Below are 13,589 nucleotides of genomic sequence, written 5' to 3' on the forward strand. Positions count from 1 at the left end.
CAGAATTACATCATGCTAGCAAAATGATGAACTCATTTAGTGTCAATGAAGTGTACGTGTGTGTGCGATTGTGTGAGGTGTGTAGTTGGTAGAAAAGTTGAATGCGTACATGGTGGCAGCCTCTGTGCAATTGAATTAACGCACAGCGACAACATTTCATGCACATTCTTCTCGGTACAATCTCATTTGGAAATGCGGCGTTAAAAAGTGAGGCCAGATTGATATTGAGCGCTGAACAAAGATGATCACTTACAATAAAGAAAGAAGTAAAGTGTATACCAAAGGAAGAATAGCTGCTGTAATTTGGTTTGTTAGATGCTGTCTAAAATCCACATTACCTTCCTGTGGTTCACGTTGCAAAAAAAAAGTGGGAGAGGTTCTTGTTAAGTTGGATTTAAGAACCACACAGTGTCCTAGTATTGCCGTCTGGCGAGTGTCTGAACATCCAATCACATTAGGGCGAACTGTTGGTCTGATTTATATCGACTCTTTTAAGTTCTCATTTCGTCTACCTTTAACAACTACCGGAATGACTTTGAACGCCTCATTTGGGAGAGATGTCTTTTGCAGAAAAGGTGTAAATTACCACGGGAAGAGTCGAGTCTTTTGTCACAGCCTAAATGATGACTGGTGTACTGACCCGGTGGATGAAATTGGACTGCGATTACTATTCGGGGCCAGGATGACAAGAATTGAACTTGATCTGACTTTGAGCTATTGAAGTCAAACACGGATAAAGTTTGATATGGAGCTATGTCAAGTACTTTCATTTGTAAGGCTCGGATGATGTTTGGCCATTGTTTTTGCATCAACCTCTCTTTTAGCAGAATTTTTGGTCCATTTGTGCTATTTCAACCTAAACAAAGCAATTTAGAAATGGCAATCCATCCAGTCTTTTATTTCACTGCTCCTTGAAATCTTCCCAAGCCATTACAAACCGTATTCATTCAATTCCAGATTCACACGGACTCAGATGAAGGCGAGGGCGCCATCAAGTACACCATCTCCGGAGAAGGTGCGGGCAGCATCTTCATCATCGATGAGCTGACGGGCGACATCCACGCCATGGAGAGGCTGGACCGCGAGGAAAAAGCCTTCTACACGCTGCGAGCGCAGGCCCGCGATCGCCTCAGCAACGACCCGCTGGAGCCAGAGTCCGAGTTTGTCATCAAGGTCCAAGACATCAACGACAGCGAGCCCAAGTTCTCAGAGGGGCCGTACATCGGCAGTGTGGCCGAACTGTCTCCTATAGGTAAGACCTAGAATCAACAGAGGCAAGAAGTGTGTAATAGAAACAAATGCTCAGCGCAATATCTGAAAATAAACTATAGGTGATGGCGACACGGTGCATCCTGTCGGTTACGACCCACCGCGAGCAATCAAACGTGGAGTAGGGAGGCGTTTATGATTGCATTGCTCCCCAGTGAGCCGTCCGGCTGTGTTCTGGCACAGTGCTAAAGAGGGAAATTATTACAGGTGCCGCGCAGGTGGGGCTTGTCAAATGTTTCGATGATAGAGGCACTTGCTGATGAAGTCCTTAGACGCTGATCAAACACATTATTTATTGGTCGTATCAGTGAGAGGCTGGACGGCAAGATTCAAATGGTTTGACTGAAGTGTCAGACAGTTTAGAGGTGGCAAAAGCAGCACACTTTGAATGTAAGGACAAACACTTGTCTAAATAATTAAAGACAATAGAAAGAAAAATGTGTTCCCATCAGATTTGTAGGAAACTGTAAACTGACCAATAAAAACTGCCGACTTAATCAATTTTCAATTTAGATACGAGCCATCGAGCGGCCATTCTTTTTTTTTTTTTTTGCCTTCTGCTCACAAGCCTATTGTAGTCGGTAACGCAGCTCATGTCACAAAAAGCAATAATTTGGCTGATATACAAAAAAAACTTCCTCAAAAGTGGCTTCAAGCTGCTTTACTGCCACTCTCAGATGGTCCCTGAAACTAAGCAAAGAGAAATATTCATCCAGCATACAAAAGGAACCACACGTGCAAAATTTTTTTTTAGCATTTTTACCTTTAAACAACGGATATCTAAACACCAAACAGTGCACGACTCTAACAATGCTCACAGGCAAGCTTTCCCCTCTGCGAAGAATAACTAATATCAGAGCCGTACCGATGAGATGTTGCTAGCTTTTTCCCTCCTGAATATCAGCTAAGTTCCATTCACAGTAAGAATACGGTGGAGCCTCAGATGTTGAACACAATTTGTTTCGAGGGAGACGTGCACAAACACGACATTATCCGACATCAGTGGCGACGCGGTTATTTCTGTGGCAAGGCATCCTGCGGCAAACGATGAAAGGTGTGAAATATTTGCTACATGCTTGAATGAGAAATCTCTGTGCCCTCAAGTGAAAAAAAATATACAAGTTTGAAATTGAAAAGTAGTAGTCTTGATTGTAATCTTTTATGTGGTTTGACTCTATGTGTACCTTCTTCCCATTTCAGTCTGCTTCTCTGTGATCCAAATATACTTTACAAGTTTTAAATCACTCGCATGTCAAAGCTTTTGTGCCTAGCTGGTAAGGATAACATGAGAATCCTTTTTTGAGGCGAGAGCAACTAATGTGCAGCAAATCATTTTGGAAAACAGGAGGCTGTAATATTTATATAATAATCAGTCGCTAGCTGCCAGAAATTCTCACCCCGCGACTTCATCCACTTGCTATCAAAGCAAACAAGCACTTGAGTACACACTCTTGTTTGTTCTCCAAGGTTGGTTGAATCTAAAAAAAAAAAATGCAGAGGGCAGATAAAATAGGAGTGGCGATGATGTTGATGAAGTGTGAGCGACCGGGCCGGGTGTTGTTTTGTTGAAAAATATGCAGCTAATGAAATTGCAGTCCTAAATCAAATTCGCCATTCATGCTTGATTGAATGTTGTTGAGAAGGGTGCATGTCTTTATGATAGGATGAAAAGGAGTGGGAGGGGGAGCAGCACTGGCTGTGTCCTCAGATAAACAGAGACAGGTACATCGGGGAGACATTCGCCGATTGCTATGTGGCGTTTTAGCACGTGTGGAAAATCGTTCCTGGTCACGTCCCATTGCCCAATAGACATCGTCTACATTTCTGCAGCTTTTCTGTCGTACAGAGACGGAGGCCAATTAGTTTTTATATTCCTCGAGTTAAATATAGTCTTTCCACGGTGAAAGGAGACAGCCTTGGTGGCGTAAAGTGCTTTTTGTTGCCTCAAACACGATGTTTTTTAACGAGTCGAGGGAGACTTTTACATCTCTGTATCAACAGCCGCTTTCAAGCACGACTCAGTAGCAGGTGGTTCACATTGGAATTTGGGCTTAATGTTTATGTTTTGGAAAGCCTCGTTAATATTTGAACAGCAGCCAGGCTTTTTCCCCCTGCGCTCTTCCCCATCAATAGTAAATGCTCAAATATTTATGGAGCTTGAGTGAGGCCTCAGGAGGGTTTAAAAAGCCTGCAGATTTAAGTATAGCCAAACAACTAGATTGCCACATTTCCTCAAGGCCGCTTGGTTACATTTGAAGCATTAGAACGTTTGAGCTTTTCACCTCGACGTTTCGTCGGCATCCTGCAGGGACACCCGGGGAAACTTCTTAGTGGAGGATGTTATTGCTACAGTTTGTGGTTGTAATGGTAGAAGGTTCCTCTCTACCTAACCCACTTGTGGTAGAAATCCAAGAGAGACTCTCTAGGACTCATGACAAGCAGTAGAAGTGTCATCATTTTGATTCCAGGCTCCATCCTCCGAGTCAGGGTGAGCGCTGTAACGCATTGCCAATTTTGTACAGCGTGTAAGAATTAAAGAGCTAATCACGCCTGTGTTGCTCTGCCACGACAAGATAACCCCAGGCAAAGTGCTGCAGTCCGCATTAGGATGCCTCCAGTCTGTCATGCTAACAATGGATGAGACAGGTGGAGGCAGCAGTGACTTCCAATCGATGGTCTCCGCCAAGCGTCCTTATCCGGACGAGAGGCGACGTCCGAGCCGCGATGCGCTCAACCGGTGGCGCTTTGCTGTAATTGATTGTCGCTGATCTGCACGTGGCCTGAATCAGTGCTCGCGTTTGGGAGGGAGGAGGATCGCTCTTGCAGAACGGCTGAGTTAGTGCCGTGGTGGGAGGAGGGGGGGGTAACCGAGCCACCCAATATGTGATGTGATTATTTCTGTGCAATCATGCTAAGAAGTATACTTCATTGTGCATTATTTGCACTATGGCACAGAATAGGAAAGTGCTGTGCTGAAATTCGCTACCCCCAATAATTGTTTTTTTTGGGAGTTTGCTGACTGACAAAAAAAAATGCTGAAGATCAGTGAAGTCCAATTAATTTGGAGTCGTCTTCAGTGAAATTAAAATAACATGAAAAACAATATGATGTGAATAAATGGATGTGATTTACTGGCCCTCGGTGCCCATGTTCCGCCCACATTAGATTTTGTAGCCAAAAAAGCTTTACAATTTAGTTTGGCCCATTTGTCTACCGTCTCTGCTTTCTGTTGGGGCTCATTTGGACACATTTCCTAGATGGAAATTGTCAAAGTGTGAGCCCTTGATGCAGAAAATATGCAAATCCAACACAAGGGCCTCGTCTAGGGCTAACCATTAAGCACACAATATTTGTTTTAATATAATATCATTTTTTGTTCTGATACTATTTTATAGAGCTATTTGAGACTAAAAAAAGCTAAAGAAGTTTGCCTTTCGGCCAGACATTTGCTTTATCTCAGCACTGCAAAGTATTTTCAGCCAAACAAATACACTATTATAGACGGATCTGCTCTATTTATTATAAGCTGTGAGTTCAAAGGCTAACCAAAATTGGATTTACAACCTCTGTCAGAAGGGATGAAACCTCTCTCTAAATCCTCGTCAAGATCTCAAAAAGGATCAATGTACCAACGCACCCCATTGATCTTTATGACACCCCCCGCCCACACTTCTTTATTCCTCACCCTGTCTCTTATCTGACTCCCGAAGCGTTTGTGTGGCCGGGGGAGGAATGAATCATGGTGAAAGTGGTGTTGAAATAACTTTTCATGTGAAAACACCTCAGCTTTTATGATGGCTAAACGATCCATAATGCTAGGTGGGGCGCAGTCAGTCGTCCCGCTCATGGGACGGCGGCGAGAGACTCGCCGCTGTGGCTGTTAAAGCCCCCTCGCCGGCGTGGCGAGCGGCGAAGGTGGGGGGCACAAATCTATTTTATGAGGCCAACTCTTAAATAGCTGTCAGTCTTGCATGCTTTCGCAGCAGGCCCCCTTGCTCTAATTGAACCATCGCTCTCACAGAGCTGAAAAGGGCCTGCGCTGTTGTTAGCAGTACATCAGTAAGTCAGCAGTTAAACCACGAAACAAAGTACAAATACTTCCCAGGTATTTTTTAATTTTTTTTATTTTTTTTAAATTTAATTTTGGTTTGGAATAAGTATATTCAAATATATTCCCAAGTACACCTATTGTCATGAAGGTTTAAGGGTTTAGGAAAACTCCAGAGGCTCGCCTTGAGAATCTTTGAAGGGCTGCTTTTTTATTTTATTTTTGAATTGAACATTTTTGGAGGGAGATGGGCTTTTAACTCTTCCTAAATTGAATGTTGAGTGTTGGTATTTGTCAGGGTTGCTTTTTTGCTGTATTTTTTATCGATCAGGGTCGAGCGGATCGTTTGTGTTGTTGTTGCTCAGTGAAATATTATTTTTCATTGAATATTTAAAACTTGGAAAAAAATCTGGCATTTAAACTTGGTATTTAAACTTGGTAAAAGTATACTTACAAATATATATATGTTGAAATTGCATGTTTTTTTATATTTATATATGTATATTTACATGGATGTCCTTTTAAGATTGAATAAAATAACTGACTGAAAACATTTTAAACGTATATTCAATAGAGAAATGACACGTACCAAAAGGAGCCCAAAAAGTACAGTTCTGGTGCCTTCTGTTATCTGTAAATGAAGCTACTGTATAATCTGCCTTACATGCTGACTCGAGTGCATTGGATGATTTGATTCTCTTTTTTTCAGCAAAAAAATCTGCATCAGTGTGACACCAGCAGACACTCCAAGTATGTAAAATATCCAACTTCAATTAGACCTCAAGTCCCCAACCTGCTGCCAGGTTTCTGTGTTTTAATACAAACACAATATAGAATGATTTGCATTTATATAGTTCTTCCAAGCCATCTGACAGCGCAAGCAGCCAGTAGCCCGAACCAGCATGGTTACCTGGGGAAAATTAAGATAAGAGACTAATCCACTGGATGGAAATGCTTTTATTGGACTCACTGCAGTTGGGCCAAGCAGGTGGGCAGAATTAACAATACAAATAAAAAAACATGTCTCTCCAGTCTAATGTTTTCAATACGATAAGACAGGTATCTGATTCACTTGGCCCAACTGGGATTGACGCTATCTTTATCGCCTTCCATTGTGGCTTTGAGCGAGCTAGGTTTATGTCAGGCAAAGCAACGGGCTATTTACCTTCTGGTTGATTTGTCACAGAGCTGTATTGGGAAATGTTCATTGCTGAACTGGTGCAAGGAGATCTGATGGAAAGCCTTTAGGCATTCTTATTCATAGCTATCCTGACGGTTGATGTCGTGTTTAAAGTGGGCGCCTCAATATGCGTGAAAAGATGTTAGACAAAAAACATGATCACCATCCCTCATGAAAAATGCATAACAGTAAGAAAAGAAAAAACAATTCTCCCATGACACCAGTTTCACTGATTGGTTAGATTTTGTTGATCATATCTAAAATTGAACAGGAAGTCAGCAATTTTGAAAGAGAGATGTATAAAGCCAAAGTATTTCTTTACATTTTTGTTGGAAAAGATGAATTCATTTCAGTGGGTGAAATTAATTTGATGCGCAATTACTAAATTGAGTTACAAGTTTGGTCGGAATGAATGTAACTTGTAAGTCAAGGAATCTCTGTAGAAAAAATGCCAATTGGTGACATCTGATCTGGATCCTTCCACCCTCCACCACCACGATCAAGTTCCCCCTCGGAGCTCACGACGATGACGTGAAGTGAACAGCGCTCTGACACTCGCTACTAATTAGCATCATTAGCATATAGCCATTCGGTGGCCGAGCTGTGCCGTGACAGGCCTCCGAGAAAGGCTACAGCGGTGACCTTTGGTGGACACCACCAGCTGTCTGTAATTACCCACACAGTGATGGACACAAAGGGCCAACTCTTTGTCCTTGAGGAGCCTTAGCCTCATGTCATTTTTTTGTGAATATATTCCCAAAATGCAAATGTGCAATATTAAGTACTGTTGCAAAAACCTGGGCTGAACTTTTGCTTAATGTGACTCAATGATTTGATGTAACTTTGCATCAGTCCAAATGCTGTTGCTGCAAAACTGAACCTTGAAGAAAGATAATCAAACCCAGCTCAGACTCAAAGCCAAAATTCCTGGTTGAGGAGGCCAGCCCTTAGTCCATTAGGCTACTGAGACTCAAAAGCTTTGAGTGACCACAGATGGGACAAGCTGAGAAACGACTAAATGATTGTCTTGCCGCCAGGCTATTTGGATGTCGTCATTTCTCATCTGCGTGGCAGTAATCGTTTTTAATCGTTATGCTGTGGCCTTCTGCTGCGTCTTTATTTGATGCAAATGATAATATTGACTTAATGTTCTCTTTCATCCTGAAGAGCTGTGTGTGGGCTAATGAGAGAACCAAGACAATTGGCATCACCGCACTGCAGATGAAACATGCTTTTTTTTCTGGGCCTTGGAGCCCTTAAAAATCACTGAGTGTAATTGTAACCTTCAAACAAAGTTTCTTTCCAAGGTGAAACTGAAAAGGTTCATTTGTGTCGATAGGAACGTCTGTTCTCAAGATCACAGCGTCCGACGCTGACGACCCGTCGTATGGCAGCAGTGCCAGAGTGGTCTACAGCGTCCTGGATGGAGAAAAGTTCTTCACTGTGGGCAGGCACACAGGTAAGTAATGACTCCATGTATTTAGTTTTTTTTCTTTCTTTACCTGAAATCATGGAACGATTAGAGGTCGCAATTCCCTCAACCAATAACTTTTTGTGGGTAAAAACATAAAAGCAATTGAGCAAAACAAGGCAGCCTATAAAGTTTCACTCAATGACTTTCATTCATTTGAGCAAACAAGTTGAATCTCATTGATTTCTTGCCCCGGAGCCTTTAACAAGCCAGCGCAAAGCATCACGGGATCTCGGCAACACAAGCCTTCCAGCCACACTGTGAAGTTGCAATATTACCACGGTGATGATACCATTTAAGACTATTTTCTTCCCCCATGGATAGTGCATTTGGGAAAAACGACAAATAAGGATAAATCAGGAGTCAATGCAGAATGCTGAATGTATAGATAATTGCCAGAACAGACGCATGTGAGCAGATAATGATTTGTTTGTCCGCAGACTTGGTGAAATGCATGCAGCCCATTACCCGAGGCTATTCCTGGTCTCAACGTTCTCTGTAACTGAAAACAAATTCATCTATATGTCAGGATCGCTTGTCTCCTCTCGGCACTGCCATAAAAAACAAACAAAAGTTAAAACACTCATAAAAAGGAAAAAAAAATATATATGTATATATATTTTTTTATGGCAGTGCCGAGAGGAGACAAGCGATCCTGACATATAGATTAATTTGTTTTATATATATATGTATATATATATAACCGCCTGGGCTAGCTTAGCATTGGCAGCGGGACCTTGGAGTGCATCTTCCACCTTCCTCAGGGAAAAGCACTAAAGTTTTAATGATTCCCATTTTGGCGGCTACCAGTGTTATTTGGCCAACCTGAGCTCCTGGATGATAAATGGTTCTGACTTGGTGGGAGCGTTCCCCCGACCGGATGCTTCATTCCGGCGCCTGCCTCACAAACTGAGGTCTGCTCATCCGACCCACTCGAGATTTTAGAAGAAGGAAGTCCAGCCTGATAGGTGCAAGTTCATGAGGGAAGGGCAACACAGCAATTTTGATGGGCTATGAGCATTCACAAGCATTATGGCAAAATAAAATAATGCTAAGGTTTTGGCATTTAGCTCAATCAAATTTATCTGCAAGTACATTCAAACATATTTGAAAATACATTTGAACGTATTTGCTCATATATACGTAGACAAAGAGCCTCAAATGTCCCGTGAGCCGCATGTTGGACTGCTCTTGCTTCTTTCTGCAGTACTTGAAACAGTATGCAAGTTGGAATGTCAGGCAGATAAATTTCAAAATCACAATCAGACTCACATTTTCTTTGTCTAGTGAGTCGAGAGAGGAAAGACAAAAAAAAAAAAAAAAGAGATTAGATTGTCTTCTGTGTCTTTTATATGAAATTAATATTATGCATACTGGGGCTTTATTTCACAGTTGGTGTGCGCGGTCACAACCGATAAAATTGGAAGAATATTTCAACGGCGCAGCGCAGCTTGGAATGTGGATCTCACATGCTAAACTGACTGCTTCCATGAATAAAAGCCTCATCTCCATGAAGCCTCAGCACCATTATGTTGATCAGGGCTTCAACTTGGATTCCCTCTGGATTTGGAGGCAACCACTCTGGCATTAGATGAACGAAGGCGGGGGTGGGCTCATGTCATCTTAACTGCATTGCTGCATGTACTTCATTTCGGCCTGGCTGCCCATCGGACACAGTCAAGGGCTAACTGTGACTTGAATCATTGAGTTGTATTCCCAACGCAGCGCGGCAGCCCTCGGAGCGAGACGACGGCACACGGAACCGCGGAAATGCATCAATAGATTCTGATGTGACGAGGACAGGAATTAGATTACTTGTGCAAAGTAAAGCAGCTGGACACTCATGCTGCAGGGCCAGAGACAAGAAGGTCTCCTTTCTTCCAAGAAGGACAACACTTCTTCTCTGAAGCCCGCTTACACTTTTAAGCCTATGTTTTACTAATGCCTTCAAGTGATTTTTCATAAATACTTCTCAACGACTTTACTGAAACAATTTTGTGAAGACGTGCCAATGACTATGCAGTTGAAACAACAAATATGGCCGCCATTGACCAAAATGGCCACATGATTTTTTCCCAAAGCGTAAATTTTAAAGGTCACAGCCCTTTGTTATAATGTAGCAGATAAAGCTTTATGCTGTGTGACCAAAACCAAAACATGAAGACCATCTGGAAAAAGTTTACCTTCCCCAAATGTCATTTAACTTGAGAAACTGACTTTTGTTTTCTCGTCTCACGCATCCGTGTTGTCAAAAAGACGACGTGTATTTGTAGGATTTCACACTACTGTGACAACACGTTCCAAAATTTCCTTCGGCAAAGTATCTCCATTGGCTAACCTGTTAAACTTTTACGATTATTTGATTTCACTACCAGGACATTCCATAAAAACACAGCGTGTGTATGCTTCAAGCTGAGGTTGGATTGCTTTCTCCGTATCCCTTCATTGCTCTTTGGAAATCCGTGCCTTTTTTTTTTTTTTTTAAACAGAATGGCTCATGTGCTCCCATGTGTCAAAAAAAAAAATCTCACGAGGTGAGATGAAATACGCCAAACTCAGGAGTGCAGCACTTGCCTGATGATGATGTTTAGGGAGGTTATGATAATAGCCAGATGTGCTGAATTGTAGCTTTCCAGTCCACTCTTGAATCTTTCCCTTTCTCTGTTTCTTTCTCTTTTTTTTCTTCTGGCCGGCCGCCCATCCGGCTATCATTAGGGATCATAATGACAGCCGTGGCAGATCTGGACCGCGAGACGCAGGATCGTTACGAGCTGGTCGTCAAGGCGACCGACATGGCAGGGCAAATGGGTGGTCTCTCCGGGTCCACCACAGTGACCATAGTGATCACAGACGTTAATGACAACCCGCCACGCTTCCCGCAGAGTGAGTGGACAACAAGTTCTCCTACTGACAGATATTTGAACAAACAAACAAACCACCAAGTAAATAAATAAATAAATAAATAAATAAACACAGGAGTCCAGTCATTGTGAAATTTTGAGATATCAAAATAAATGGCAAGTCACATGCACTATTTTTTCTGACCGCCAATCAAACGTTTTCTGGCGTTGACAAGGAGGAAACGAAACTGAAGTTGTCTCAGAAATATAAATAAATGACCGTGGTCAACAGAAAATTGTAATTAGAGATGGCTTTATGTCTCCCTAAAAGTATTGTTGCTTGTTAATCATCCAATATTTTGTTCATAAAATAAAATTATGCAGATTAAAATGCTGACTTTGAAATATCAACACGGCAGTATTTCTAGCTCTTAAAAATGTCTATTAACCTTAGAAAAGAGGACTTATAATTTTGCTCGGCTTTTGTGAGTGCAAACATTGTGAACAAATAATGAAATAGCAGAGACTTTTTTTTGTCAATAAGGCGGCCACTCTGGGCATCTTATTTACCTCCTGCAGTCAAATGAAATGTCTCTTTAGTCCAAAACAAATGCTCCTCAAAGTAGCTAATCTTCTTGTTTGCTTATTGCGCAACTCTAATATAGGACACGAGGCATCTCCTAACAAAAACCTAGCACGTTTTCATTAGGCTCCAAGACTATTGTGACATCTAACAGGGGAATGCTACTGCGAACACGCTGATTCTTTCTTTTTTTTTCCCCCAAATATACTTTACTTCTGTTACAGCCTGAGGAGCAGAACCACTCTGGCCCGAATTGAACTCGATATGCCTCATTGTACTTCTTTTGTATTCATAACTTTTTCATCTTGCTAGATCATGTTTGCGCTGTCGGAGGGCTAAACCTCACAAAGGTAATGATTTTGCTGCTCTGATAGACTCCAAATTGCCTCCATCATGGTAAAAAGGGAGCAAAAAGCAAGTCGAGTGCAGGTCTATAAATTCAAAGCTTTCTCATAATCGCCTTCCTCCAAACCATTTTGTTTTTTATGAATTTATTGACATATGATACCAGTTTCAATACATCCAGTGCTAGGTTGCCCTTGCAGTGTGCTACGAGCATGCTGCTGCAAAAAATATGTTTTATTTTTTTAATTCTGTACCTGTCTCTGCTCCGGCCACTAGAGATGTACCAGTTCACGGTGTCAGAAGGCGCTGCCATCGGCACGCCAGTGGGGCGTGTCATTGCTACCGACGCAGACATGGGGGAGAATACAGACATGAGCTACCTGATCCAGGAAGGAGGTGAGCTCTTCAGGGTGACCACGGACGCCACCACCCAAGAAGCTGTCGTCTCCATCAAGAAGGTATCAAAGCACCCCAAATACTTTATAATTGCCTGTGGAGGCCACAAGATGGTAGCTACTTGAGTTTAAATTATGCTCCGCAACTCACTTCAACGTAGTTCCTTGGCTCCGAGATTTTCAATGACTAACAGTTGATTTTTACAGTCATGTCCCAGTTTTGGTACTTGAACTGATCCAAACCAAAACTTTGGGGCGCTTTGGCTTGGTTATTGTGGATTATACCTGTCCATACTTTTTCTTCCAAATTCAAGTGTTTTTACTTATATATAGTGGAATTTCAAAAGTAAAACACAATCTTCTGATTGACTTCCAAGTTGTTATCAAGCTCATATATAAAAATGTTTGATATCTTAATTTGATAATTTGATATCTTGACATTGCTGCAAACCCGTCCAGGAAATGGTGATACTGTTGTTGTAGCCCTCTCCAGAGTGATCCAATATTTTTTTTGTGGGAAATGTGCACAATTATTTGACTTCTTTGTTACTCTATTTGTTTAATAAACGTGACAGCGGGGTGAATTAGGTTTCCAGTGTTTTGGCTCAATATCTTCCTAATGAGGATGTCTGACAGCCAGAACTGAGACAAAACACACTTGCTTTTTTTTTTTTCCCCCTTACAGCCGTTGGATTTTGAGAGCAAACGCACACACAATGTCGTGGTCGAGGCCGTGAATAAGCACTTGGATCCTCGCTTCGTGGATCTGGGCTCCTTCCGGGATCAGACAATAGTCCGCGTCAGCGTGTCGGACGTGGACGAACCGCCGCTATTTCAGCCTGCCGACGGCACCGTCATGGAGGTGCAGGAGGATGCCAAAGTGGGAGCGCTGGTTGGCGTAGTCACCGCCCGAGACCCCGACGTGAAGAATAAACCTGTCAGGTATAAAAAGCCGCAAAGTGAGACAAGTGCGGAATGATGGATGCATTTCCTGATGGATTTTGCATCCACTGTCCTTGAAACTTACTTGCACCTTGAACCACGCCTCCCCATTACCTTTTTTAATTAAATGAGCTAAGATGCTTGGCTTTTGCAATCAGCTGGTATACAGAACGCTAAGGACTTGCCTCACAGAGCTGGACAGAAGCTACGGAAATAAGCTTTGATGAAAATAGTAATTTGCCTTGCAAAGAGCTTTGGCAATTTGGAAAAGTATTCATACCAGTGGGACCATGGGAGGCTACTCCTCAGGGCAGCGGTGCAATGTTTGTTGCCAAAATTTCAAGTTATTCATTCATATGCAATGCAAAGTGTCTCGCCAAGGCTGAACATGATGACAGGAGTGTCAATTTTTTGTCTTTCTGCATGCTTAACCGCATGTAAGTACAATTTTTATTGGAACCAAATTTCTATCATGAAAAATGGGCTTAAAAAGAACCCGCCGTCTACACAGGCAGC

At 42.2% G+C, this 13,589-nt stretch overlaps 1 protein-coding gene across 2 annotated transcripts in view; it reads left to right on the forward strand.

The window, feature by feature from the left end:
- Positions 1–13,589, forward strand: part of LOC125977517 (cadherin-22) — an 84,186-nt gene that overhangs the window by 51,304 nt on the left and 19,293 nt on the right. For both annotated transcript variants that reach the window (XM_049734073.2, XM_049734074.2), the window contains exons 4-8: positions 958–1,252; positions 7,837–7,956; positions 10,684–10,851; positions 12,013–12,194; positions 12,817–13,073. In XM_049734073.2, the coding sequence (XP_049590030.1) occupies positions 958–1,252; positions 7,837–7,956; positions 10,684–10,851; positions 12,013–12,194; positions 12,817–13,073 (1,022 nt within the window). The remainder of the gene's footprint in view (positions 1–957; positions 1,253–7,836; positions 7,957–10,683; positions 10,852–12,012; positions 12,195–12,816; positions 13,074–13,589) is intronic.

This window comes from Syngnathus scovelli, chromosome 11 (assembly GCF_024217435.2).
Source record: "Syngnathus scovelli strain Florida chromosome 11, RoL_Ssco_1.2, whole genome shotgun sequence".
Lineage (NCBI taxonomy): Eukaryota > Metazoa > Chordata > Actinopteri > Syngnathiformes > Syngnathidae > Syngnathus > Syngnathus scovelli.